Source organism: Taeniopygia guttata, chromosome 5 (assembly GCF_048771995.1).
Source record: "Taeniopygia guttata chromosome 5, bTaeGut7.mat, whole genome shotgun sequence".
Lineage (NCBI taxonomy): Eukaryota > Metazoa > Chordata > Aves > Passeriformes > Estrildidae > Taeniopygia > Taeniopygia guttata.
This window is the reverse complement of record NC_133030.1, coordinates 12,476,258-12,503,169: the sequence shown is the minus strand read 5'-3', so window position 1 is coordinate 12,503,169 and position 26,912 is coordinate 12,476,258. Positions and strand designations below refer to the sequence as shown.

The following is a 26,912-nucleotide window of genomic DNA, read 5'->3' as shown; positions in this document are numbered from 1 at the left end:
TCAAGGAAGAGGACATTTCTTAAAAAGAGCGGATACATTTGCTTACGCAGAAGAGTGTTAGTACGGGCCGCTCCTGTCCCCTTTCCCTCCCCCCACCTCCTGCCATTCACACTTTCCCAACCCGGCTGTCTCCGAGGTCTTGCTGTAGAAGCAGGCGATCGTAGAAGTGTGTGCGAAAACACTGTACGCAGAGACAGTCTGGGGTGAGGTGTCCCTCCAGCCCCCAAGGAGCTGCGTAGACAGTGTGTGTGCCACTTAGGAGAGGGGCTGTGACACAACGGGATGTCGTCATTTAACTGAAGCCTAGAGCCGATAGCTTTCAATTTTCTCCTTTTGTGACATTTTAATTTGGAATAGAATGAGGCCTCTCGTTCCGTGGCTATGCCCTGCTGTTGGGGAGGCTTTGGATTCAGCTGATTGCTGATTCAAAGCCATCGCACGTTTGTTCTGCCAAAGCCATTTATAACTCTCTGTCGCGGTGACATACGGGCACCTTGGCTCCCCGGAAGAGCTTTACTCTGGGGAGGGCACGGTGGAGCCACTTTCCATCCTGAGCATCAGCTCCAGCACCGGCTGGGGCAGCGGGTTCGTTCCAGAAACGGTGGAGAAGGCACGGCCCCCTGTTACCGGCTGGCTCGGGGCGGCAGCTGACGAGCAAACGCTGACTGGGCTGAAGCAGACAATGGGTGAGCCCCTGGGAGCTGAGCGTGGGCTCCACACGCTGCCCAGCGCTTCGGCCGCGGGGCCCGGGTGTGCGGGTGAGCGACCCCTCCCGCCCACAGCTCCCAGCATTTGCTGAAATAGGTTGTGCAGAGAGAAACACCTTAATGGCATGGTTAATAAAGGGGAGGAGAAGTGCTGAACACCAGCAAACTTTCCTCCCAGTGACTTGTTTCTAGCTGGAAATGGAAGGACCCCCTCCCCCGGCACCAGCCGTCTTGCAGCGTAGACAAAAATGCTGACAAATGGGCAGAGGGAGAACAGCCTGACAGGCCTTTTTCATTTTTTGCTTTGAAAAGAGAAGACCACAAATACAACCTCTGCAGGAATTTAAAAATTTTTCTCAAGCTGGCAGCTCTGCCAGTTCCCCTTCAAAAGAATCTAAAGATGAAAGGGGTGTGTTTGAGGGCATGCACCACTTTGATCCCACCCTCAGCAGCCAACACCCCAGAGCTCGGTAAACAGTGAACCTGCCAATTTAATGCTCCCAGAACAGCTTCTATTCAGGTAAACACCGAATTTGGCTTTAATCAGCCTTGCAAAATGCCCATGGAACTATATCCACCCACAAAAGCAATCTGTTCACCTGTCGCATACTTGATGATGAATGGCAATGGAAATACCATTTGTTTTCCACAGATCTTGACAAAATCCCATTGTCCAGCAGAAGAATGTGTGGAGGCAGTTTAAATGTTCTTGTTGTCTCACCTGGACACAGATGTGTGCCTGTATCCCCGTGTCCTGGCGGAGCAGCCCTTGGCAGGTGCTGTTTGATCAGATACCCGTCATGGGGGATGCCAGTGGGGATGGGCTGGTGCAGGAGCTGTGGTGTGTGTCATGAGCAGGTTCTGCTGCCTTTTGCTCACTGATGTCTGACACCCAGCACGCCTCCTCCGTGCCCGAGAATACACGAAGGTGAGGATCATGTACTGAATGCAGATAAGCAGGATGTTAACTCTGGAGCCCACTGACAGCCATCAAAGTGGGGCAGCAGCGCTTTGCTCAAACTATCTCATTGCTGAACAAAAATTGTAAGAAAGGCAAAGGTGAATTCTGTCAGGAAAAAGTCTGGGAGAAGTGATGGGGAAAGACTCTTTCACTTCCCACCCTGTCCAGACAGAAGAAACAGGTTTCATACTGTTGGTAAGATGACTGAGAAGAGCTTTGCTCCTTGTTTTTCCAGGATACTGCTGTGGATGATGCTGTGTTAAGGAAGAAAGAGCAGAAAGATGTTGAACTTGATAAGAAAATCTTGGCTTTGCGGAAAAAAAATGAAGCGCTGATACGAAGGTACCAGGTGAGTCTGCAGGTCCTTACCTTCCCCAGCTCTGATTTGGGGTCCTCAACTCACAGTGTAAAGAAGATTGTCAGCACAGTCAGAATGAATATGTTACACAGATACCATGTTTATACTGGAAACACTCAGAGCAGGTGGGCAGAGCTCTGCCTTTAGCTTGGACTTTACCTTAGCTTTTAACTACAAGTCTTGAGTTGTTTCGGAGAACAGACACTGACACAGACACTGCTGCAGCATCTCCTTGTCCACTGCCACCTTCCTCAGTCTGCATCCCATAACTGGGACACAAGTTGGGACCTACTTCCTCTTAGAGGTGGAGGTGGGTTTGTTTAGCAGAATTAAACAGGAAAATGAACAGCATCCAGGTACAGGCTTGTGATAAGGGGATGTCTGTGTTTCAGGAAATAGAAGAGGACAAAAAGCGAGCGGAACAGGGGGGAATGGCTGTTACCTCCAGGAGGCCCAAGCAGGATGGACTTACTATTACCATCACCAAAGCTCACAATGTAAGTGGTGCCTCTCCTTCACCACGGGCCAGCTCTCACTCCAGTTCTGCTGCTGCAAAGTGGCGTTTCTGAGAGACACTATCCACAACAAAGTTCTCTGAGGCACAGGAAATAGATCCTAAGCCCTGAAAAGTGTGGGTAAATTCTGCAGAAGTGTGTGATTAGAGTGATTTTAGGTGCTGCACATAAGTTTCCAGCCATGCCCAGGCACCTCTACCCATGCACAAATAGATAACTGGCAGATGACTGGCTGTGTGAACAGGCACACTCAGCCCTGGACAGGTCCCAGGTGTCAGCATCACTGCAACTATGTAGACAGAGTGTATCAGGTATATGTGTGTGTGTGTGTCACTGGAGGCATCAGGAGTGCCTCTGAGAATGCCATAGTCTGGGAAAACTTATGGTCTCCTTAGGCTTTGGGAGTGAGCAAAGCAAGTGGCCCTGGGCCAGAGGCTGTGAGTCCCAGGTTTCCTTCCTAACTGGACCAAATCTGATAAGCTCTGTCCACCCATCCTGGCAGCATGGGGCTTGGGAAGCCAGTCCTGCCTTAACCCCTTGGTGAACTCCTCTGCCAGAGCTCATGCAGGGCCTGCTGAGCCAGCCCACCCTGCTTTCAGCACTCCGGATTGTTGGATCCAGGCCAGTGCATTGCTCCCTTCCCACCCTGGCACGGCCCTCGCCTCTCTCAGGGTGCGCTGCTGCACACATTTTTCTCTCATACAGGACCTGAAAGATGCAATTACCCAGACTGAACACTATGGACAAGATAGCCCAGCCCTCTCAATGGTGAGCACCACCCTCAGCCATCCACTTGGCTTCCAAGGCCACCTTCAGCAGGATTTAGGCTTTCCCAAGCTAACTCAGTGTGCTGCACAAAGAGATGAGGATGGCATTTCTTTCCCATAACTCTGGCATTTTAGTCTGAAATGTCAGATTTGTAAGTGCGAAGGATTTTTCAGCCCTGTTGTCTTTGTGGGTTTTGCTGCTGAGCAGACAACAAGGCCCTTGTTCCCCAGGAATGTCACAACAGTGTGCTGGGCACAGAGAACTTCCTGGGGGCAAGGGCTGTCTGTTCTGTAGCTGCCTCCCCGCTTGTGTGCAGGTGTGTTTGGGGAAGGCAGACATCCCTGGGTTAAGGGCCTGGATTTGCTAATGGAAGTGGTTCATTTTCCAGGACAAAAGGGTGGTGAGTGAGAAATGGGGAAGCCCCTGTCCTACAAGCCCTGCATTTGGCATTGGCAGTGAGGAAGAGGAGGAGGAGGAGGAAGCAGATCATATGTTCACATTCAGGATGGGGAAGAGGATGCAGCTGGCTGTTACCATGGACAACAAAGCAAAGGTGAGTAGGGAAGAGGATTGCTCTTACACTGCAGCCTCTTGACTTACAAAGGTGCTTCTGTTCTGCCTCTCACTTGAGCTTCCTGTCCAGCATACCACATCCAAAGGGAATTATTCCCTTACTGTTTGTTTCCTCTCATTTTGCAGTTCTTCAGCACAACCTCAGAGCTACCACATGCTTCCCTCTCTATAGCTGATTCCCAGGCATCAGCCCTCAGGCCTTGCTAACCCCCTCAGCAACACCCTCCACCCAGCCTGGTGGAATCAGTTCCCTTTCTGAGGGATCAGTCACCTTACTGCCCTCCTGGGCCACTCTGGTGTTAAACTGTGTTGCTGTGCCTGGAAAGAGGGACTTGCTTGGTGACACTGGTGTGACTGAATGAGGCACCATCATCTTTCCTGTGACCACTGCAAGGTCCCAGCACCAGAGATCCTCGGCTGTGCAGAAAACCACTCACATCCAACCCTCAATAACCTAAATCATAGCCAAGCAAGACTCCCTAAAGAAAAGCCAGCTGGAAAGTTTCACAAACTGGACAGAAGTCCAGGGGTTTCCTTTGTTCCCCTGTTCTTTTTCCTGGCACACCTCAGATGAGTATTTTTAACACTGCCTCTGCAATCTGAGGCATGCCTCAGACATGAGATGGACACATCTCACTTTTCAGTGACTCTGTATGGGGAGTAGTGCAGTTCTGACTAAGCTAAAGAGCTGGTGCCAGTCCCAGATCTCAGGCAGGGAATGACCCAGGACAAGCCCTGTGGAGGGGAGGAGTTGGCTCTGCCGGGCACTGTGGCTGTAAACCTGCTCTCTGTCCCTCTTGGCTCTGCATGGGTGCTCTCCTCATATGACATCTCTCACTCTGGGAGTTGGGGCACCAAGGACCAGGATTTCCCAGCGTGGGACAAGCAGGCTAGGAGACCACCCAGACTGTTAAAATAGGAAACAAGGAAAGAAGACACATGTCAGCAGACACATTGAGAAGAATGTGCCTTCAAGCAAGGCAGCTTAGCCAGAAGCAAAATGGGTAGGGAGGGAGGGAAGAAAGGAGGGAAGGAGTGGTAAAGGGTATTACACAGAAAATCTGGTTGTCTCCCAGCCTGTATGTGTCTAGCTACCACATCTCTCTTAAATAGCTGTATTTCCTCTGAGTCTTCCTTGCCATCTGCTCAATAAATGCAGGTTTTAAAGGCTTTGCCAACACACCAGCCTTCACACCATGCCTTTTAACATCCAGTAGCCCAGGGATGGTGTCACCTTCCTGTAATCCAGTGATGTTCTTTGTGGCTTCTGTTGTGCTCAAGGTGTTTGGGCACAAGGTTCTTTGTGTTTGGTCTCATGAGGGACTTTCTCAGACAGCAAGTGATGAAGTCACCTTCAAATATCCTCCCAGTGCCAGACCTCCCTGGCAAGAGGTGTCTGTGACCCTGTTACATGTCTAAAGGATGAGCCATCAACACCTAAACACTAAAGAGCTCTAGGGAACAGCTGTTGGCTTAAGATGAATAAATGCTTGATGTACAACTTGTGGATTAATAGCTTGCTGTTGCCTTCTAAACCGTCTCTGGGCTTACTTTTTTAATTTAAAAAAATATGTTAACTAGAATGCCAAACACCTCGTACCAGTAGTCTGGGTAGGGCAGAGCCAGGCCAGTTTCCAGTTCAGGCTCTAATCTCAGCAGTACAGCCTAGAATTACTGAACCCAAAAGCAGAGCTAGAAATTCCCAACGGAATACATAACAAGGTTCCCACCATGCATATTTGTCTGGGGCTGACAGGACAGGCAGAGTCAGACCACTCCTCTCCCCTGCATCAGGCTGACTCAAGAACTATCTCTGCTGAAACAGCAAAATCATACAGATGTGAAAGATGAATAAACAAGAGACTGAGGTTCTGCTGCTGGAAATACTCCAGTGTCTCCTAAAACATTTATCATGTGTTAGGAAGCCCGATGACTGAGAAGCAGTAAAAAAGGTCATGCTGCTGGAGGCTGTGAACAGCAAGGCTCCCTCCTCACTAACATCTGCACTCCTGGCAGAGCCAGGGGAAAATGAGGTTAATGTGAGGCTTCTTGGTATCACATGTCATGGCAAAGGCCCTGATTGCATGTCTTCCTTACAAATCAGAGGTCTGGGTGTGCTTTTTGTTTTTAAAAACAATTTCGTAGCAACAAAGAGTTCCTAAGTTTCACTAAAGTTTCCTTGGAGATTTTGAGTGCCTTTTAAATCAAGACTCCAGTAAATGTGAAAGCCCAGGGTAGAAAACAGAATAAAATGCACCATCCTTTAGAGAGGGAAGCTGCTGAAGTTCCTTCATCCCTGGTGAAGTTGAGGAGACTTCATATGGAGAAGAGAAAAGAAAAAGATCAGCGATAACGGTGGATATAACTTATTAAGTCTCTCATTTCCTTGTAAGGCAAAAATAAAAAGGCACATGACTGGCTTGAAAGATGATACTTTTAAATGAGAAAAAGTATGAGTATATTTTTGTACAAAAGATGTGCTCATTTTGTGGAATTGATGGCTGAGGGCACTGGCAGGACATCATCCAGCAAAAAAGATCATTAACAAAATAAGAAACAGATGTAAATCCATGTAGTGATGTCATGACACTAATACAGACAGCTGTGAATAATATCTGAGAGGGGTAAACTGCCCTTGCTCAAAGAGCTCGTATATCAGGTTTCTTAAGTATTCCACTGCTGAATAAATAATTCCAGAAATACAAACACATAATTACTATGAAACAATGAATTATCAAGTGCTAATAAACTTCAGGGGAGTAACTGCTATGTGGACAAGTCTGAAGAGAAGAAACCCCACTGTTCTCCTTCTCCTCCACCTTCTAGGCTTATGCTGTAAGGTAGCCTCATATTTTATTGGGAAATGTTGTATGAGGAGGGGACAACCTCACATTTGTTTCTACGACACAGACACAAGCTTAAAATAAAACCATCCTTCAGTGTTCCTGCTGCACATTATCCGAGCAGGGTAAATCCCACCATGCTGATGTGCTCAGCTAAACACACCTCTGTAATATCCCTTAGAGTGGGGTGGTAGCGTTACAAGCTAAGGGGTCTGACTGTTTGGCTCATTTTCTGTTCTGCCAGCCCAAAATCCTTTGCAGTTTGGGATGGCCACTCTCCTAGGAGGGCTAATGGAGGTGTCCTTAACTCAGCCTGTGCCTTCCAGGGCAAGAGGATTGTCAGCGAGAAACGCGCCGAGAGCTTCCCTGGCCCGGGCCGAGTGCCGGACCTGAGCGAGGAGGAGATGGACCATTTGGTGGCTTTCCGACGGGGAAGGAGGATGCAGATTGCCATCACCATGGATAACAAGGAAAAGGTAAGTACAGTGCTACTGACTGGCCTGTAACCTTCCCATGGTATCCACTTCTGCTGGCATGAGGAGGGCCTAGGCACAGGATGTTGGGAGACACTGTATATTAATAGTGCAGCTTATCTCCATATCTCTGCTTTCCATCCCTGTGAAAGAAGAAAGCCACGAGCTTTTCCCTCCCCTGTGATCCTAGCTAAAGCTAGAAGCCTCCTAAACACACTGAGTTCATAAACAGATGCTGCTTTGGAAGGATTGATGAAAGCACTGCCAGAAATGGGGCATGAATCTCACCTTGTCTTTTACCAGCTTTTCTTTGAAGCTACACAGCAGACTGGGACAGGAGCAGTGTCCTCCTGACTCACTGCACGACTTAAACATTAACAGAGCTGGGCAATATCTGCCTCTGAAACACATCCTGCTGTGCCCGGCCATCACCTGCTGAGTGAGCTGGCTGAACTTTGTTAATCTTTGAAACATATTTCAAATACTTCTTTACAAATACCTTTCTCTTTACACACACAGAGGCATGTGCTATTTTCCTCTTTGGAAGCTTTCACAGATAAGAAAAAATGCCTGCAGCAGACAGGGTCAGCAAAAGACCGTGTAGGAAAACAACACTTGGTGTAGCTACCAAACACACCCATGAATGATGGGAGACATCTGCAGCCCCTCTCTGGAATAATGCCAACCATTTGCTGCTACTACCCACACTCATCTTCAGCTTCTCCTCTCCCCAGGGCTTACCTAGGCTCCAGGAGCTCAGGTGCTCCTTTCTCATGGCTGCCAAGCAGCATTTTGAATGCCATAAACCTCAAATGAGTTGCCTGATTGAGCCACTGGTAACCTCAGAAGTCCCCATGACAGACATTGCTGCTCCAGTCTAGGCATCACCAACATTCCTGGATGTAATGGGATTGACCTGACTCTGTTGTTTCTGCTCTTAGGCTTGTCAAATGTACTTCTGTAATGTGCCAGGTAAGTGTCTTCTGCTCTCTGCTGGGCACGTTGTCTCTGAGGTCATCAAGGTTGGGGCTGTACAAGGAGAGAGCAGCAGGAAGAGTGCCTGGATGTTGGCTTTAGATCCTGTGCTCTCTTAAATGTATGCACTGCCCTGGAAGGTCATCTCTTATCTTTCATTATGGAATATGGAATTGGAGGCTGAGCATCCATGTATGTGCTTTTGGCAATACCTTGCTCATACTGGCCTCAAAGCATCTGGATTCCGAGCATATGAGGGTGGGCCTAAGGCTGCACTGGCTAAAGCCATAGAATCATCGAAGCTTAGAATCCCAGACTTGTTCAGCCTTGTTCCCTGACAGCTCCATTTGCTGTTCCTGCATCAGAGGAAGCAGTGAATAGATCATTCCCAGGTCACTTCCCAAAGCACAAATGATTTTATCGACCTGGTTCACGTCTCCCTTCAGCAATCTCACATAAGTTAAGAGATTGCCCCTATTTAGACTTGTCTGCTGAGGACTGTTCTTTATTTCCGATCATTCTCATTGTCCTCACTTGTGCTTTTGTTATTTTTACCATATTCTTTCAGTACAAGTAGACCAGAACTGCACATGGTATTCCAGCTGCGGGCTCTCCAGGATGTACGCAGTGACATAACAATGTTCTTGCTTGTTCTCTATTCTTCTCCCAACAAGTTTGCATTTTCTTTGCCTTTTTTTTTTTCCCTAAATAATTGAGCTAACATTTTCAGAGAACTAGTCACAGTAACACCAACATTTCATTCCTGACTGTTAATCATAGCTCAGGATTCATTACTCTCTGTGTGTATACAAGAAGGGACATTTTTCTCTGTATGAGTTATTTTGTATTACTGATATTGAATTTCAGCTGTAATTTTATGATGCAGGCATTCAATGTCAAGAGATCTTTTGCAGCTCTTTCCGGTCAAATTACATTCTTTGCCCTGGATGATTTAGCATCATCAGCAAACTGTCATCCCCCTCTTCAGCTCCTTTTCCAGACCATTTATGAGCATGTTGAACAGCACATGTTCCAGTGGCATACTCCTGCTAATCCTGCCATAGAAACCACCATTTTCTTGCCACTTTTTCTTTTCTATCCTTTAATCAGTTGTTAAAAGAGAAACTTCATTTTCATCTCCAAATCAATCAGCTGCTGGAGAGCCTGGTGGGGTGTCAGTGATGTTGGCTGGGTAGAGACCTGGGCTGGGACCCCCAATTCAAGGATTAACTTTCAGTCTCTCATTAACCCCAGCATGGTTCAGCCTTTTTACCTTGTGTCCCAGCTGGCTCTCTGCTCTTTTGGGGCTTCCACAAAGGCTTAGGAGAAAGAATCACATCCATCACTCCCCCTCCAGTAGCCTGGCCACTGTCAAATTTGCTTCTTCCCCTGTGCACATGTCAAATTTATCCAATTAAAGTATTTGACGGGTGTCCTTGTTACCATAAATTTTCTCTATTTTTATTTGTGATGAAATTCAATAAAGAAAAAAAGCCAAAGTAACAAAACAAAACAAACCCACAAAACCAAACCCCAAAGAGGAAAACTGCTCCCATTCTTGCTGCCCGTGGTGCTAACCCCATGCTGTCAGTCTCGGACTGCAGCACAGCTGAGACAGGAGCTGCCAAAGAGGAAATTCAAGGGAAAAAAGATGCTTTCATGATCTCCTTTTCTGAGACAGCCCCAGTGCCATAAGTAGAAAGACTCTTTCACTCTCTGTTAGCCCTGTCTCTGTTAGCCCACAGGGCTGAAGGCACCAAATTATCCTGTCTCTTTGCAGAGCCATTGCTCTATTGCTGCAGCTTCACAACCTCCAGTGCTGCTGCTGGCTTGGAAGTGCCACATGTGGGACCCATCTCTACCTGGCTGCCCCTAAACCTGCCTCAGGGCTCTCCTGCATGTAGGGCTGGAGACAATCCTTCATTTTTAGCCCTAAAAAGCCACTCAATGCTTTGGCAGTGTTTCAGGCTCATTAGTACATTAGAGCTACCAGCCAGCAGCCCAGGACCAGTGGAGCACAATGGTTAATTAACGGGTTACAAATCATCTTTTAAATGGGCAGTTGATAGAGCTTCAGGGCTTTTAAATTGTCCTTTTATTAACAGAGTTTCCCAGGATGGTGTATCAGAAATGACTGTAATCAAGAGACACAAAAGCTGCTTTCAGGGACTAACACAGAGGAGTCGGACTTGGTGCTTACAGAGGAGAGGAACCAAACCTGTGGCAGGAGAAACACTTGCTTTTACATTGCAGATGGGAGGGGAAAATAGGCAGAGAGGGTGGCTGAAAAGTCTTTAGCTCCCTTCAGGCAGCACAATTAAGGAGGCAGATTTTTCAAAAGAGTTATAAAAAAAAAATCCTCTCATGTACTAGTTTCAAAAATCCTGCCCAGTGGGGAATCTGAGCATTAGAAAAACGGCTTTAAGCTCCTACAAAAATATCATTTCTTCAAGAAGAAATACCAGTTGTGGTGCTGACATGTGCCTGGAGAAGTGGGTACCAAAAGGTTTGTTTAATTCATCTGATAGTCCTTATTTTTTAAAAAAAAGAATGTGTTGAACTAGCCCAGATATATGGAAGCTTGTCAAAGCTTCTGGAGAACTGTTAGTACAAACCAGTGCTTGGCTGGATAATGGCATCAGTACTGTCATCACTGCACAGTGACATTAGCTGGGAATATGTGTGCCAGGGAGTCAGAATGACCCAGTGGCAGAAGGCATTTTGGATCCCAGGGCTGGCTTGGAGCAGGCTCTGCCCCACCTTGGGCCCCACCTTGGGCTATTCTGGACTAAGAAACTGAGAAATTTTGGCAGAAAGCTCAGGATAAACAAGCATAATCTTCCTTGACTGCTTCAGGCTTTTGTGTCCTTCTCCTGCTCCGCAGGAACAGTTACACTAGGAATGATAACATGTCATGTTTCTTAATTTTGGGGGCAGAGAGGAGGAAGAAAAAGAAAAACATGTTTTGCTCCCTCTTGGCCTGGGTGTGTGGTAACAGGGGCAGCAGCTCTGGGGCAGCAGGGAAACAGGAATTCTGCTCCTGAGGCAGTGCAAGAGCCAAGCTGACTGTTCTCTGCACAGCTCAGACCTGCTGTCCTGGTACAAAAGAACTACATTTTTGTGGTCTTCTTCATTTTCCACAGTGCCCTCTGAGAAGCAAAAATAGAAGCAGATTAAGGCAAAAGGCAGCTGGCTTGCAGTGAGGGTGTGAAAGGATGAAGGGTTGTGCAGTGTCTCTGTGACCCAGGTTTGTGGTGGGCACTGATGAGATAGCATTGCAAATGGGACAGCCACTGGGATGCAGGGCTCTGGGAGAGCAAAGTTTCCAGATTTCTGCTGGTTAATCTCTCAGTAAATGCTCTGTTTGGGACTGCAGAGACTCATTCAATCTCTCACTACAAGGTTCTTCAAACAGGGCTGCCAGAGAAGGTGACTTTGAGTCCAGAGGGAGCATTTTAAGTTTTCACAGCAACATTTTGAAATAAATCCCTAGTGTTATCTTTCACCATATACCCTGAGAAATCCCGGCACAATGTAGCTAAAATATTCCTTGTTATTTCCAAGGATCTGTTTGAACAAACCTGCATCTGTGCTGGAGCTACAAGTCAGTCCAGTGAAACTGTCATGCACCAAGTGCAATGACAGTCCATGAACTGTATGGCCACACTTCCCACCTGCCTCAGACTTAGCATGTGTGGGAAATCCCCCAAAAATATGTCCCCAGCTCATTCCCTGCATGATTCCATGGGATACATGTGAACAAGCTTCAGCAGCATGAGTTGCCTTAGGAGATTGGGCAGAGCTGCAGGTATCAAGACTGATATCCCAAGTTTCCCTGTAGAACTAAAGCTGTGTCTGGTGAATGCAGGGAATAAAAGTCCTGTTTCCAGCCTGGGCTGGACCTCACCATGCTGCCGCTTTCTGGAAGGGCTGAGCTGGCAGTTTGTGCTGCCACGTTCCTCTTTGTGTTTCAGTTCTGCTTGGCACTGCAAAATGGCAGCAGGACAAGCTCAGCCCCCCACAGCCACAGCCCTGTTGCTGTCCAACCAGGAAGGAAGCCTTTCCTAAAAGATCTTTATGCTCTGTAGACTGTTTTGTTAAGACCCACTGCAGTCCCACCCTGGCCTCTGGCATGGCTCTGTCTTGATTATTCATCCCATGTGGGGACAGAGAACCCCTGGCTTGGCCCATGTTTGGTGTCTGTAGCTCACTAAGAAATAGAAGCTGATTGTCACCTCCTGCCAGGCTGGGGAATATCAACACCAGATATTCAACTCCAGAGCAGAGCTTGCCAATCTGGTGGCAGCATGGGTAAACCCCATGGAAGCAGAGATGGATTGTGGTAGAAGGACGCCATGTTTGCCAGGGACTAAAATCACTCCTAGTTTGACCATGCTGGGTTGTAGCTGCACCTCAGATAGGCTCACAGATCTTGTACAGTGGAATTCTAAAATGGCCGAAATCTGTAAAGGTACTTGAAACTTGGTCTGCCTTGGAAAAAAACAGGACCATGCAGGACACCACTCTGCTTCCAGCCTGGGAGAAGGAGGGACCTTTGGGAATTCTTTTCTCATGCATCCCTTGCTTTCTAACTTCTTTTTTTTCTGCCTCAGTTTGATTTGGGGCCCCAGAAACAATCCTTCCTCTTTTGCTGATCTTTTCTGAGAAGTTTTTATATGTCCTGGTTGGCATAGGTACAGGTCCTGATTCTCCTGTGACGAATCCGTGCTTAATCCTTGAAATAATTCCTGTGTGTGTTCTCTTGCAGGGAGAAGAGCGGAGAACAGCAGAGAAGAGGAGATCAGACAGTGAGAGAGGCCCAGAAAGTGAGCACAGCCGGAAGGTGAGTGGAGCCCATGTCCCGTTGTGGGGACCCTTGTCTTGGAAGAGGAAACCAGTAGAATGTGCCTTCCCACCATAGTCCTAAAGGAAGATGACCTTTGAGGTCTCTTGAGACCCAAACCATCCTGTAATTCTGTGAAGCAGCACTGTGCTCTGACACGGCTCCCACCGTTCATCACTCTCATCATCCAAAGCTTTGCTGAGCAGATGACACACCTGGAGCAAGCAGCACTGGAAAGGTGACAAGGACCTGCCTCCACACCTTGTCATGGCTGCTTCAAGCCCTTCACACAGCCATAGGGATGTTAGGAAGGGTAACATGCTCACCCCTGTGGCAGCACAGCTTTGGCTGGTTCCTGTCTCAAAACCATTTCCTTGTGGATTGAAAAGCTCAGGCTGTATTAGCTACAGCTCCTCACTTCAGCAGGAGCTGAGTAGGATGGAGGTAAATTAAAGCACAGGCCTTCCCACTGACTGTTTAATGCAAAGCCTGGAGACATGCTGGCTCCCTTGAGCCTGCAGATGCTTTAATTAATGGAGCACAAATAGAATAACCCCACCTCAGTGTGATTCATTAGGAGGACACAGATGGGCTCTTAGACACTAATTCCAGCTGAGCCTCCCAGAGCAGGAAGGGGGAGCACGATAGCCTGTGGTCCAGCTAACCACAGCTACATTGTAATTGAGGTGAGGGACCCACTCCTCCTGCTCCATAGGCCCCCAGCCATTTCTGCCTCTCCCCACAAGAGAGCACGGGCATCAGCCTCAGTCCTTCCCTTGCTTTTGGCTTTATGGATGCATCAGGATCCATCCTGGCAGGACCCACATCCTGGCAGGACCCCCTCATCTCCCTCCGTGGGGACACAGTGTCAGGTCCCCAGCTCCTGCCAGCTGAGAAATGGAGGAGCAATTGGTGCCACCCCAGCTCCGGCCCACGCAGGTGAGTCACCTTGGTAACAGGGCTTTCAGTCCCTTCTTCCTGCTGCTTCTCTTACCCGCAGTACAAGGCTGAGGAGTTAATTCCTCTTTAGGGAAGGTGTGAGGGTGGCTGGCATGGAAGGACACGTGTATGAGGTGATGAATTATCTGCTGGTAATTAGCACCCCAGGACTCAGCTCTGCACTAGGCTATTCCCTACACACTGTTGCTTGACAACACACCACAGCCTGTTGGCTCCTGCTTCCACCTCATCCATTAACCTGACAGCTGGGCTACTTCCCCCCCACATGCTCCATCAACTCTGAATTGTCTTTCCATTAAGCTTTAAATTTTTGAGCAGTGTCAGTCCTTAACCAGTCTCATGAGGAGTGATAAACCAAGAGCCTGACAGCAGTGAAGGTAAAGAGCCCCTTTGCTCTGGAAATGTTGCTCTTGAGCACAGGGTTGGCCACAGCTCTGTGACTGTGGGCTCCCGTGGATGCCTGGTGGTCACATAAGGCTGGCTTCCTTCTCTGCCTTCCCACTGTGAAAGATTTCACAGGCATAACTTTGATTTATGTATCCCAAAGTGGATCAGGCTGGGGGAATTATCATTCAAACCCTGTTGAGAGATGTGGCAAGCACTCCAGGAACTGACTCTGTGCTATAAGTTAAACCTTAGCAAAGGTTCCTGCCTCAGTTTTCCCTTCTGTAGAGCCAAAAAGCCCCACTGTATTTAGGCATTGGGTAAAGCAGAGTCCTGGTGTGCACACATCACTTCAGAGAAAGGAGCTGACCTTGTCCCAAGTTGTTTTCAAATATTCCTGAGCATTTGTTGTGGTGACAATACAAAATACCCTGTTTCAGAGAGTTTTATTAATGAGAAGCTTTTTTCCCTCCACTAGGATGGTGGGAAGCCAGTCCAGAAGAGCCCTGGAGACCTGAGTTTCCCCATGACTGGCCGGGAGCGCTCAGAGTACATCCGCTGGAAGAGGGAGCGAGACCAGATTGACCTGGAGCGCCTGGCACGTCACAAGAATGCCAAGGGCGAGTGGCGACGGGCTTGGGATGTGGAGAAATCAGAGCACATGTAGGTCCTTCCCTGTCCCAGGGTGCTTTGCCTGCAGGTGGAATCTTGTGCAGATACATATCAATCCCATGCTGTCATGTGCCTGACCAAATCCATACTGCTGCCTCTTCCTCCCCAGACCATGCCCATAATTGGATCTGGTATCAGAGTGATTCTCATGTTTTTTTTCCTGATACGAGTCTTCCTGAGGGAGGATACCATGTGCTGACAAAGATTGCCTGCCTTTGGTCCAATCAGGATGTGGACTATAGGAGGGAGGGGAACATGAACCAAGGCTCAGTTTGCATCTGGAGGATCCTCTCCATTTCTACACAAACATATCCAGTGGCAGGAGGGTACTCTTCCAGAAAAGTGGATGAACGAACTTGCATTGCTAGTCCACAGGTTTTCTAACTGCCCCCTCTTCTTTGTCCTTTTCAAGCACAGGAGAGCCCAACATGCCTAAATCCTCCCCACTCCATAAAAAGAGCCTGTTCGGGCACTGCGGGGCAGGGAAGTCACTTCAAAAGGCCACCCGTGCCATACAGGGACAAAGCTGAGAACAGCAGTGTGGGACAGCTGGGAATGGGGCTGGACACATCCCTGCCTCAATCACTGCCCCTTTGGCTGTGCTGGTTCAGCTGGGTCACACCAGCTAGAGAACTTTGGAGGATGACTTGGCACCTGTAGCAGGATAAGCTTCTGGCAGGGTGCTGTGTTAGAGCACAGCACTGTGCTACAAAGGTTTGGTGATAGAACAGTTTGCACAGGACAGATAGGTGGGACAATCCTTTGGCTGAGGAACCAAACACATCAATTTTCAGTCGCTGATACCCCAAAAATTAGGGGTGAATTGACTTAAGTGGGTGCTGAGTGTTGATGTCAAGACAGCACTCTGAGCCCTGAGCCCTACTGTTTTTCCAAAAATCAATTTTTAAGAGAAAAGCCATAATATAAAACAAGCAGGACTAGAAGCTAACCAAATAGTCTGATTTGAGATGACAAGTCCTGAAGCTACTTCAAATTGTGTTTGAAAACTTGGGAAGCTGCATTTGACTGTCATACAGCTACCCTACATCTATAGGAGGTTCATAAAATTTAATATATACATATGGGTAATGATGTAAAGGTTTTAGAGGTTGTTCTTTGGGGTAGAACTACCTCACAGCCTCAGTTAGCACATGCAGCTTCAGCTGCTGCTGAGAAACCTGCACAGGTTTGCCTGTGGGCAGGTGCAGAAGGGCCAAAGGCTGGAGCTTGCATCATGCCAAGGGCTCCTGCCCATGCTTTGCACACTGGAGGAGGATGGTCAGGTCTGACAATGCCTGTTTTTAACCTGCAGGTTTGAAGAGGACTTTGTTAAGGATGGGGAGCCAGCCTTGGATAATCCCAGCAGTAAGAAAGGTTGGCAAGGGACACCTAGACTCTGTCCTGACGCTAGTGAATGCTGGTCGTGCGCATCCCAGTGCCACAGCAGCTGTCGTGGCTGTCAGCTGTGAAGCTCTGCTTTCCTGGGCAAACGCCTCTGAGCTGGGGGCTCAGCCCTTCCTGCTGGGCAGAGGGCTCGGGGGATGGGATTTGAGCAGCTGGGTGCTAGAGCTTTGGACTTTCCCAGGGAGAGCAGTGGCTTCTGTAAGCTGGTACAACACAGTGTGGAGGCGCAGCCCTGCCTCCTTTCCCACACACTCGTTTAAGAGGCAGTCCTATTCCAGAGCACATCATCTCTGATCCCTATGGCACATGCTGGCTTCTTTACGAGTGTAAGTCCATCCTGACTCCTGATTCTCAGGAGATGGACTGGCAAAACAAAGCTTTCCCTCATGACACCCTATTTGAACATGAGGCTTTTTGCTGCCTGTCCATTACAGACCTTCACTCACTTTGGCGCATCCTTTGTTGTGTCCTTGCAGGGGGAAGGAATGCAAGGAAATTCCAGCACAGGTCTTTTCCTGCAGACGGGAGAGGTGAGTAAACCACAGGATTGTGTTATGTCACCCCATTAAATGCCAGCACCTCTGATATCCCTCAGGGAGAGTGTTCTCTCCAGACACTTGCAGATTTGGAGAGCCTTTTGGAACATACCAAATGGCTGCTCTCATAGCTGTGTGCAGGGGAGAAGTCTTCCAAGAACAGCACAAATAAGACTGCATCCAAGGAATAAGATTTAAAGTTAGAATTGGAATTTGGGATTAAAAAACCACACAAGAAATTCCTAAATCCCCAAACCCTAAATTCTTGATTTGTCTTTATTACTTTAGAAAATATACATACAGTATGCATACAGCTTCAAAGGCTTCCCACCTCAGAGGTCCTTTCCAAGGATACAAGGGTGTTGCCTGTTCACTGGTCCCTCAGCTGCTTCTGCCTGCTTTTGCATGGCATTTCCAACCTGTTTTCTAGGTGGAGGACATCATGGAGTGAACGTGAGCAACCTTGGTCCGAAAGCAGTGCCTGCTGTGAGCAGCCGAGCCAAGGGGAAGGACAGACTGACAGGCAGAGCCAGAAGGTGAGGAGCTGGCAGCACTACCATGGTGTGCACATCCGTGTCTCACTCCCTGCCGTTATGAAGAGGCAACCTGTGCCAGGGCCTCACCACACTCACATGGAAGCATATCCACCTAACACTTCCCTCTTTCAGTGGGAAGCCATTGGCTCTTGTCCTGTCACTGCAGGCCCTTGGAGAAGAGAGGAAGTCTCTCTGACTTCCAAGCTACTTCAAAATAATTTTAGCTTTCAGTATCTGCCTCTGTGTCTGCTGTTGTGGAGACCTGGGATACTTGGGCACTGTCAGGCAAGCAGGACCAGACTGTGGTAGGCATCAACATAAGCAAATTCTATCTTCTTAGTCTGACTAAACTGTCTGTTCTGGCAAATAGAGTTCATATGTTCATTACAATTAGAATTACAACAACCAGGTAATTAAGATTCAGTGGTCTCAAATGATTGTCTCTGGATAGGCCTGGACAAGGGGCTGAGACAAGGAATACATGGCCATGGAAGGAATCCCTATCTGGGTGTCAGGCAAGAGACATTGGTTTTTTAAGTTCAAGGCCTAAATTCTGATTACTTTTTCTTGACAGATGGGATGCAAAAGAAGGCGAGGACATGTCTCTTGTGAAGGATGACCTTGATGGCCAGGTGAGTTCCTGAGTTGCTGGCAGCTGAGTTTTCTAAACACACATTCTATCAGGAAAATTGGAATCTCTAATCCATTCCAGAGCTGGGAGACCTCTGGTTTTGGGTAACTGTACTCGCCACTAACACTCCTTACATGGCCTGGTGTGACAGCAGCTTCACTGCTCACTGTCAGCACAACCACCTCACCTGTTCTGGTCCCTGAACATTTCTCCACCTACATCCTTTTGCATCCTTTTTACTCAGGTTTTCAGAACCATCACAGACAAGAAATACAGTATACTGGTATTTTAATAAGTTGAACTTAATATGTCCTTGGTTTCTCAGAGGAGCCTTGGTACGGACAGGCGGAAGAGCAGAGGTGACGAGGGGGTGGAAGAGAACTGCACAGCTGAGCTGGAGGAAAAGGGGAAACAGCCAAGCCTCCAGAATCACGGGGCCTCCTCCTCACAGCATCTGCAAAGTGGGAAGGTCCAGCCTGCCCAGAATGGCCAGAAGGAGGAGTGGAGGGGAGTGAGGGGCTGCAGCACAGAGGTATCTGTGGCCAGCGCCGGGAACTCCGAGCCAGGGCCCAAGCCAAGCAAGGAAAGTCTTGGGGAAGATGCCAGTGCGAAGCCTGGCACTGCTGACATGTCCCTGGAGAAGGAGAGCACTGACAGCACTGCTTCAGAGAGCAGCCTTCAGAGCACTAGGCCTGGCAGTGAGGAGACCTTGTCACTGCCCATGGGAGTGAATGTAGATGGAGCTGGGTTGGAGAAACAGCCAGCTTCAGAACAGGAGCCCTCTGAGAACTCTTCCAGCAGCCATGGAGGAAAGCTCGACACAGGAGCAGGAGACAGACTGGATGCAGACCAAGGACAGCTGGTGAGCAAAGGAGGGGAAGAAGTGACCCAAACCACTGCTCTTGAGGGACAGGCACTTGCACTACAAGAAAGTGAAGATGCTGAAGGCACTGAACACCATAAGCCTTCACCCCCAGGGAAAGCCAGCTCTGACAAGGCTGTTGTGCCTGAGCAGGACACGGCAAAATCCCAGTCTGGGGAAGGGGACCAACCTGAAGACTACAAGGACAGTGGGGACACTCATAACTAGCAGATTGCACCAGCTTGCCTGAGACATAAGGTGAGTCATCTCATTAATGCTCTCAGCCATAGTACAGGGGCACAACTCCATTTTCTGTGGTACAGTGGCATCATACCAGATAACTGTTCAGAAATGTTCATTGGCAGTGCTATGGATCTCTAAGGTAATTAAATCTGTGGATCCCAAGGGCCTGTCCTGGAGTGGGTGGGGAAGGAATGCAAACTCAGACAGAAAAATTTAGACAGAAAACTGGGCTGCTGAAGTTGGTTGATGACACACATTAGTTAGGGCACATACTGATCTATTCCTGGGAAACTATGACCTTAGAAAGAATGGGAGGAATAACCTCAGTGGGATGAGTTTATTTCTGTCTCTGGGGTGATCACAGCTCGAGGTCAGTGTGGTCCTTCCCCAAAACACTTGCAAAGCCACAGGGCCCCCCTTCATGGGCAGCTTGGGAGAAGGTTGATTGTATGTGGGATTCTCTTCCCAGTAGAAGGTCTATGAGTGCTACACTTTGAATTACAGATGGTAACACTGATGTGCAGGGCAGTGTATAAATATACAGGGTGAGATGATTCCTGGTGCAAAGGCCCACAAACCAAACAGAAGGGAGGGAGAACAGAGCCAGTTACGGAGCAATGCTCCAGATTTTACACAAACAATTTTTCTTCCATCAAGGCAAATGCAAAGCCAGGAGAAGGAACAAAGGATGATAAGCATAAAGTGAACGTAGAAATTAGGAGGAACGGGAGAGGGTAGGGGTTCTTTGCAAGGTGTGTTTTTTCCAGCAATGTCCCACAGAGCAGAACGTCACACTAAATAGAGATGAGCATTTCCAGAATATAATCCAGTTTGCCTAGCATGGGAGTGGCTCTCAGGATACTCCTGCCTCTCTCCTTCACAGAGGCAGCAGCTCTTTTCCATACGTAGGCACTGGAGGCAATGAGCTGCTCAGAGCCAGGTAGGCAGATCCCCCCACCAAGTGCCTTTCCCAGATTCCAGAAGCTTTTCTGCAGAACCTACTCAGCAATGTATCCCCCGGTGTTGCTCAGTATTCCTCCCAGAGGTACAAATGAGCTTAGGGATGAAATGGCTAAGCTGCTAACAAAGACTTTCCCTATAATCCAATCCATATAAAAGGCAGGGAGAAGTGCAAGCGTCATAGTGATTTCAAAAAGACAAAACATCAGGAACCAGCAGGAGCTGGTTCTATGTTTGAACTAAAATTCCTTCAAGTGAGGGAAATTAATTCCAACAGCATTTAGAATACTGTTATGAAATACCTGGATGGACATAGTGGGAGATTACTGTCCAGCCACGCCTCTCCAATCTACCAAAATTCCCACCAAATTAGAGGATGAAGGAATTAATGAATACTTTGCTTACTCAGGGTAACTTTAATTAGACATCAACTAAGAGCAAAGAATAAATTAGAGTAGTCCATTTTTATCTCAGTGATGGAGATTCCCATGGTTTGGTAATAGGGCCCTGAGTCCACGTCAGAGCTCAGCAGGTATATGTAACAGCTGGAAACATCTGTACTCAGTGATAATGATGCACTGACCCCCTGCCCTGCTAGTGGGACCCATGTCCCACTCACATTAAATGCAGATCTCACATCCCTTCCTGCACAACTGCAGCCCTGTGCACGTGGGTTTCACAGCTCCCCCTCCCAACATCTATTTATGGTACTAAAAATCTCCAGCACCTTCAAATCAGTGGGAGATGCTGTGCAGAGAGTGTGGTGGGGCTTTCATCCTTCGCTTCAAATAACAAGGAATAAATATTTACTCGAAATGCAGGACTGGAATCCCTGGAGAATGTCCAACAAGTCCCAGAGAAGCAAACGATACACAAAAACCACAGAAGCTTTTCCCTGAATTCTCTTGAGAAAATTAATCTTAACATCTTTAGAGAAAATGCAGCTGGGGGTAGATTTCCAGAGCAGCTCCAGGGATCTGACCTTGCAGCACTGGCTGACGTAAACAGGAGTGGGGCAGGCAGGGCTTGAGTGCTGCAGGACGGAGCAGGTCAGCAGAGGTCGGCTCTGATGCAAACCAGTGCCCAAGGTTGGTGCAGGAAACAGCACAAGCAAAAACCAGCACTTCCCAAAACAGTTGCAGAGCTGCAGAAGAACAACGAGCTTCCTTGAGGTTCAGGAGACAGGAAGATACCATCTGCTGGTATGTCTGGGGAGTTGGCCTAGGATTGGCAGGGTCAAGGGCTTGGCTTGAATAGTACTGGCTTTCCTGGTCCTTCCTGCAGCCCACACCACCCTCTGGAGCCCATCCTCATGCCATGGGCATTTTAAATTCCCAGAGCACCTCTGAGTACCACCCTAAGTACCCCCTAAGTGGAGAGCTTAGTCTTTACGCAGAGTCAGGGAGTGGGACTTGACATAGTTGTCTCCATATCTCTGGAGTGATGGCACAACATGGGAGGACAGTGTTAACGCTGGAAAGTACAGGGATTCTGTGAGAATGGTGCAAGAGACTAAGGACACACAGGGAAGGCTCCAGGGCTGTTGAGAGAATGTTGTTTAGTCTAGAAAAATGAAGGCAGAAAGCATGGAATTGTGATCTCTGTAAATATGTGGGCAGTGAACACCAGCAAAGGTGAAGAAATATCCAAGCCAGAACACAATGCTGGGGCAGGGTCCAATGTATTGGAGAAGCCCAGGAATAAATATGGGAAAATTAGGAAACGGTGGGTACCTGTCAGAGCACTTGGAAGCTTGCCATGGCTGAATCCCGAGGGCCACTTATTGGAGCTTAATATGTCTAAACACAACTCAGGGCTCTGATGGGTGAGCTGCTGCCATTCCAAACACTGGGAATGGAGCTGCTCTCATATCCCACAGTTGTTCCTGCTATCCCAGACCTTCATCAGCTATGTTCAGCTGCAGCTTCAGGGAGTTCTGCACATCCCTCCATCACATGGAACCTGACCAGTAGGTCCCACAAGGACCTGCTGTTGGATTGGCTGTGAAGGCCATCCCAGTGACATCCCCCAGCCAGCCAGGCTGGGAGGTGTGAGACAGACAGCAGTGATCTGTGTCAGTCCTCTCCTGTGACACTGACACACAGAAGGAATTCTGCCTCCACAGAATTCCCATTCTGCTGGCAGAGCCCAGGCAGCACATGGGAGCATTCCTGCCCTGAACCTCAGCTCACAGCCAGCCCGCAGCTGCTCCATCTCCCACTAGCCCTGGAGTTCTGTATGGGAAAGAGGATACAGTGGGAAATGTGAGAAAGGCTAATCACTCTGGCTAATTACCAAGAGAAGCAATGACTTTAAAGCCCACCAGTGTCTTGGCTGTGAAGACTCACTCATGCATGGGAAGAAGGTATCTGTATTGAAAGGATAATACTGCAAAGCAGGAAAGGGAATTGTCTCCCAGCACTGAAACACAGTCAGAGCCTTCTGAAAGCATCAGTGATCAAATAGATCCACAATAGGGAGAACTCGTGCTGGAGTCAGCTCAGACTCATAAACCACATTACTTTACAATATCTGGACCGCCAAGTGTGACTGACAGTCTGCTTCTGGCCCTTCCCAGTCCCATTAAATCTCAGTGTGCTGCCACAGCACTGAGCAGCCCTTGGCAGCGGACACAGCCAGCCTTCACTGCTGCACACAGACAGGAGAAGGAATTAAGTCTCCAGCAACAATCTCATCTCAGCTGTACACAGCATCAGTTGTGTCAGCACCTCGGGTCTGATTTCAGTGCAGTTCCTTACTAAATATCTATGGCTGTGTCTTCAGATGATTCCTTGAGAAGTTTCTTTTTTATGCAAGCCAAGCTTCCCTGTGGCCTCTCCCGCCTTCGCAGGATTTAATCTCTTCTTTTTTATATCCCTCTCCCTGACCTTTCTTGGGAGCTTTGAGTGCTGAAATCTGCATCAGCAAAAGGCAGATCTACAGATTTAAACATGGATGCAGGAAAATGCCAGCTCAGCAAGTCTGAGCAGCACCCAAGCATCTGGCAACTAGAAAAGAATAGAAAGTTTGCCTTTCCCAATTAAAATCAGCATGTCTGGGTCTGGAAGCAACTCTAGGACAGCAGGCTCCACTACAGGATAGTTTTTCATTAGGAAAAGCTCATTCAGCCTCTGCCCTTGGGGTTCACAAGTGGTGCATACCCAGGCCAGGTTCACCAGGAAGGATCACAAAGTCCTACGTGAAATCAGCCTCTTCTCTTGGTGCTCCAGGTGCTGAACCAGCACACACAACACATAAGGATTGTTGTTCCTGAGATATAAGGAAAGAGTAAAGTTGATGTATCCCAGAGGAGGACTGAGAGTGTTTAATCCAGACTGGTAGAATTAGCTCGTCCCCTGGGCTGCAGAGCCTTCACTGCTCCTGTCTAATTTGGCAGCAGGTATCTGGGTTATGCCCCAGTGGTGCCTCCCAAGCAGCCCCAGCCGTGCAGGAAGGGCAGGGTGGAACTCAGCAGACATTTTAATTTACAGCTCAGCAGTTCCCGAGAGACTGATAATCCCGCGGCTGTCTCTGCTCTCGTTTCACAGGATAACGTGCTGGAGGCAGTGGAGGAGAAGAGGAGCACAAGCTTGTCCTCACTCTTTTACCTTCAATGAAATCAGCTTTCAGCACCTGTGCAGTGCCCTTCAGCACCATTCACAACACATGGGGTCCCCATCACCATCCCCCCCGACAGTTCTGGCATCCCTCTTCCCTATCAATGTGTCAAAGGACAGGGAAAGGTGCACACACTCCCACCCTATAGAGAAAACACCATCACTTATCTATTTGTTTGGCATATATTGCAGCTGCGTGGCAAGCCAAGGAAATGTCTACTGGATGCACTTTATTTTATTTAATGACTAATTCTTTTTGAACTTACGGCTTGGGTTTCTGGGCACACATTCTGTTTTTTCCCCAAGGCTGGAGGTATGTGCCAGGGGCTGTGCCAGCAACTGGAACAGCAGGAAGAGGTGATTGGCAAAGGAGACGTGAGGTGCTAGGGTGTAGTTCAGTAGGTGGGTGAAGAAGTTGTGTTCAGAGCTCTTGTACTAGAAATTTGCATGTGGACGAAGTGTTGGCAGAGGTGTATGGTAGTGGCAGGGGCTGCGGGGCATGAACAGGATGTATGGATGGATGGAGCGCTTCTGATAAGCACAGATCAACCCAGCACCTCCTCCTTGAAGAGCTTCCAGCTGTCCTCCCCTTTTAGAGGCTGAGGAGCATATTAGGACAGTGCTTTGTGCCAAGGAAGGTGGCTGCTTGGGTGACCAGGTGTGTGCAAAACTTGGCAAACTCCATGGCCCCTTCCCAAACGTAACTGGGCATCCCTGCAGCACAGCAAGGAGGGGGACAGCACAATAATCTTTCTCCCCCACCACACTGCCCAAAGCAGTTGGCAGCAGGACCCAGGCTAAACTGGAGCTGAAGGTCCAAGACTTTGTATTAAACATTTTCACCTTCCTGGTTGTGCCTTCCATAGCCTTGTGTTTCATTAAGAGAACAGGAATCCTCTCTAAGCTGCCCTGCAGACCTTCTGACCTGGCCTTAAAGATACCTTTCAAATGGAGGATCTGGAGGAGCTTTACAAGCACAAACATGCAGGAATTCCAGAGGCTTGACTTTCCAGTTACAACAAGCTAGGACCCAGCTGGAATACCGCTAGCATTTAAGGAGAAGGCACAAGGAATAACACAACATAATTTCTGACTTTTGAATGACAGGGCAGATTGGGCATCACCCTCACTTCAAGGCTGCTCTAAAATGTGATGCCAGAGTAAATGTCCCTGGGACAGGTATATGTGGAAACTGCCTGGAATGTCCTGCAGGATGTTGGCTGACCAGGCTGGCAGACTGCCCTGGAGATCAGGTTGGCATGTGTGGACTGAAATACTCTATGCTGCTTTAATAAACTAATATTTGCACAGACAAACATTTGTTTTCCCACGTGACTTAGACCCGTGACACCTATCATGAAGCACAAGCCTGGGAATTTCCTCCATGTGCCAAATTTAGGAGACTTTACTGGCATCACACCAGGTATTATCAAGAAACAGAGCATGCAGCTTTTGTGTTTTATCAGTAGAAACATCTCCACCCCACCAAAGCCCAGAGTTTATTTGGACTTACCCAACAGATAAAAGAACAGATAAATAGAAGATTGTAAAACTGCTCCAGGTCCTGGAGCTTCTCCATCACTGTTAAAGGCTGATTTTCCTCATCTGACTGGCTCAAAAACCTGCTTGCAATTGTTTAGTTTTTAAATTCATTATTATTTTGTACATCAGGTCTCTGACCTGACTCTTGGTCCAGTCAGACTGAGTCATTACCAGCATTTCCCAGGAGCCAGCTTGCCTCATGGTCCATGGAACACACAGTCTCAGCTCAAGAGCTGTTGCACCCCAGGAACAGTTGGACACATGGCCAGGCAGGAATTTTACATTGCCCTGGTCCAGCACTGTGTTGAAGAGATAAAAAACCTTACTGCCCTAGACTCCATTCTGAAAGGAAAACCATCACTGGTCCTCCATTCCTTCATTTTTTTTTCCTTTCTTCCAAGTGACTTTGCAGGTGATGATGCCCAGGAAGAACTGAGCCTGATCCAGGCTCTGGGAATGGGACTGGACAGTTTGTGCCCGTTCTAAGTGTATTTTTCCTGCTCATTAACACTTTGCTCAATGCACTTTGTTTGGTGCCTGGGTTGTGATTTTTCAGACAACTATGGCTTAGCTGTTTCTTCTTTATGGTGAGAGAAAAAACTGAAAAGTTAACAAATCTGATGTAGAGGGATTATTTATATGAAATAAAAGTTGGAATGAGGAAAAACTGCCTGTTTCTTACTATTTCTCAGTTCCACATGTAGAGATTTCCAAACAGAATCAGTAAGCTCTGCTTTTTAGAGCAACAGCTCTAGTTCAGAGCACCGATTCCTCTGGGAAGCATGAACTCCTGGGCTAGCTCAGCTTCCTCACCACAAAAGCTCCCTGCAGCAAGGCCAGGAAGATGAGGATCACTTTTTCATTGAGGCATCAGAGCCACCACCTCATCACCACTGCACTTTTCTTACAAGCAAATATAAGGGCAGCTCACAGAGTTCAGAGACACCTGTCTGCACAGGACCTCTTCCTTCCCAGCAGTGGCTGGTAGCTCAGGGATTTGATGGAAGTTGTCCAGCTTTTCCAGACACAAGCGAAGCAGCAGCACTCCCAGGCAGAATGCTTTTTCCTTCAAACCAAAGCATGAGCTGGCCACTAGACAGTGTTCTTTTCCTTAAAAATTTAGCCATCGGTTTCAATGCAGCAACTCTGTAGCTAAAACTATCAGAATTGATCTCAGACTAGTGAGTCAGCTCTTGCATAAAGAAGGTAATTTAAGAAACTTCAAGCCAAGGACAAAAATACATTTGGATAAAGTTGGAGAAACTTGTTTCCAAAGCAATTACTGAAGGAAGCAATAACACAAAATCCTGAGAGCAGTTCAGCTCTCCATTCCTACCTCAAAAAGTCCAATACTTGCAGCAGGAGCATACACAAGGCCACTAACCAGTAAAACCCAATACAGAGTCTCTAGATATAAAAACAACAGAAAATTTCACTGGTTTTCCACAACAATCTCCCTCCAGATAAACTGGTTGCAAGTGGCAGAGGACACTGGCACTTAGCTATCAATTCTGTATTTTAAATACATAATACAGTAATTTGTGCATTT

The 26,912-nt window shown here is 48.0% G+C and overlaps 1 protein-coding gene across 5 annotated transcripts in view; it reads left to right on the top strand.

Annotated features, from left to right (window-relative positions):
* The window catches only part of CCDC9B (coiled-coil domain containing 9B), a 32,740-nt gene extending 6,710 nt beyond the window's left edge, over positions 1–26,030 (top strand). For 2 of the 5 annotated variants that reach the window (XM_072929603.1, XM_072929604.1), the window contains 13 exons: positions 1,904–2,017; positions 2,419–2,523; positions 3,247–3,309; positions 3,698–3,862; positions 7,052–7,201; positions 12,942–13,016; positions 14,839–15,023; positions 16,345–16,406; positions 16,913–16,966; positions 17,403–17,508; positions 18,083–18,140; positions 18,465–19,259; positions 23,753–26,030. In XM_072929603.1, the coding sequence (XP_072785704.1) occupies positions 1,904–2,017; positions 2,419–2,523; positions 3,247–3,309; positions 3,698–3,862; positions 7,052–7,201; positions 12,942–13,016; positions 14,839–15,023; positions 16,345–16,406; positions 16,913–16,966; positions 17,403–17,508; positions 18,083–18,140; positions 18,465–19,229 (1,902 nt within the window). In that variant the 3' untranslated portion in view covers positions 19,230–19,259; positions 23,753–26,030. Of the gene's footprint in view, positions 1–547; positions 687–1,903; positions 2,018–2,418; positions 2,524–3,246; positions 3,310–3,697; positions 3,863–7,051; positions 7,202–12,941; positions 13,017–14,838; positions 15,024–16,344; positions 16,407–16,912; positions 16,967–17,402; positions 17,509–18,082; positions 18,141–18,464; positions 19,260–23,752 lie in introns of those variants that run through there. The other 3 variants (XM_072929605.1, XM_012574336.5, XM_030273734.4) reach the window with 2 other exon arrangements.
* The last annotated feature ends 882 nt before the right edge of the window (positions 26,031–26,912 follow it).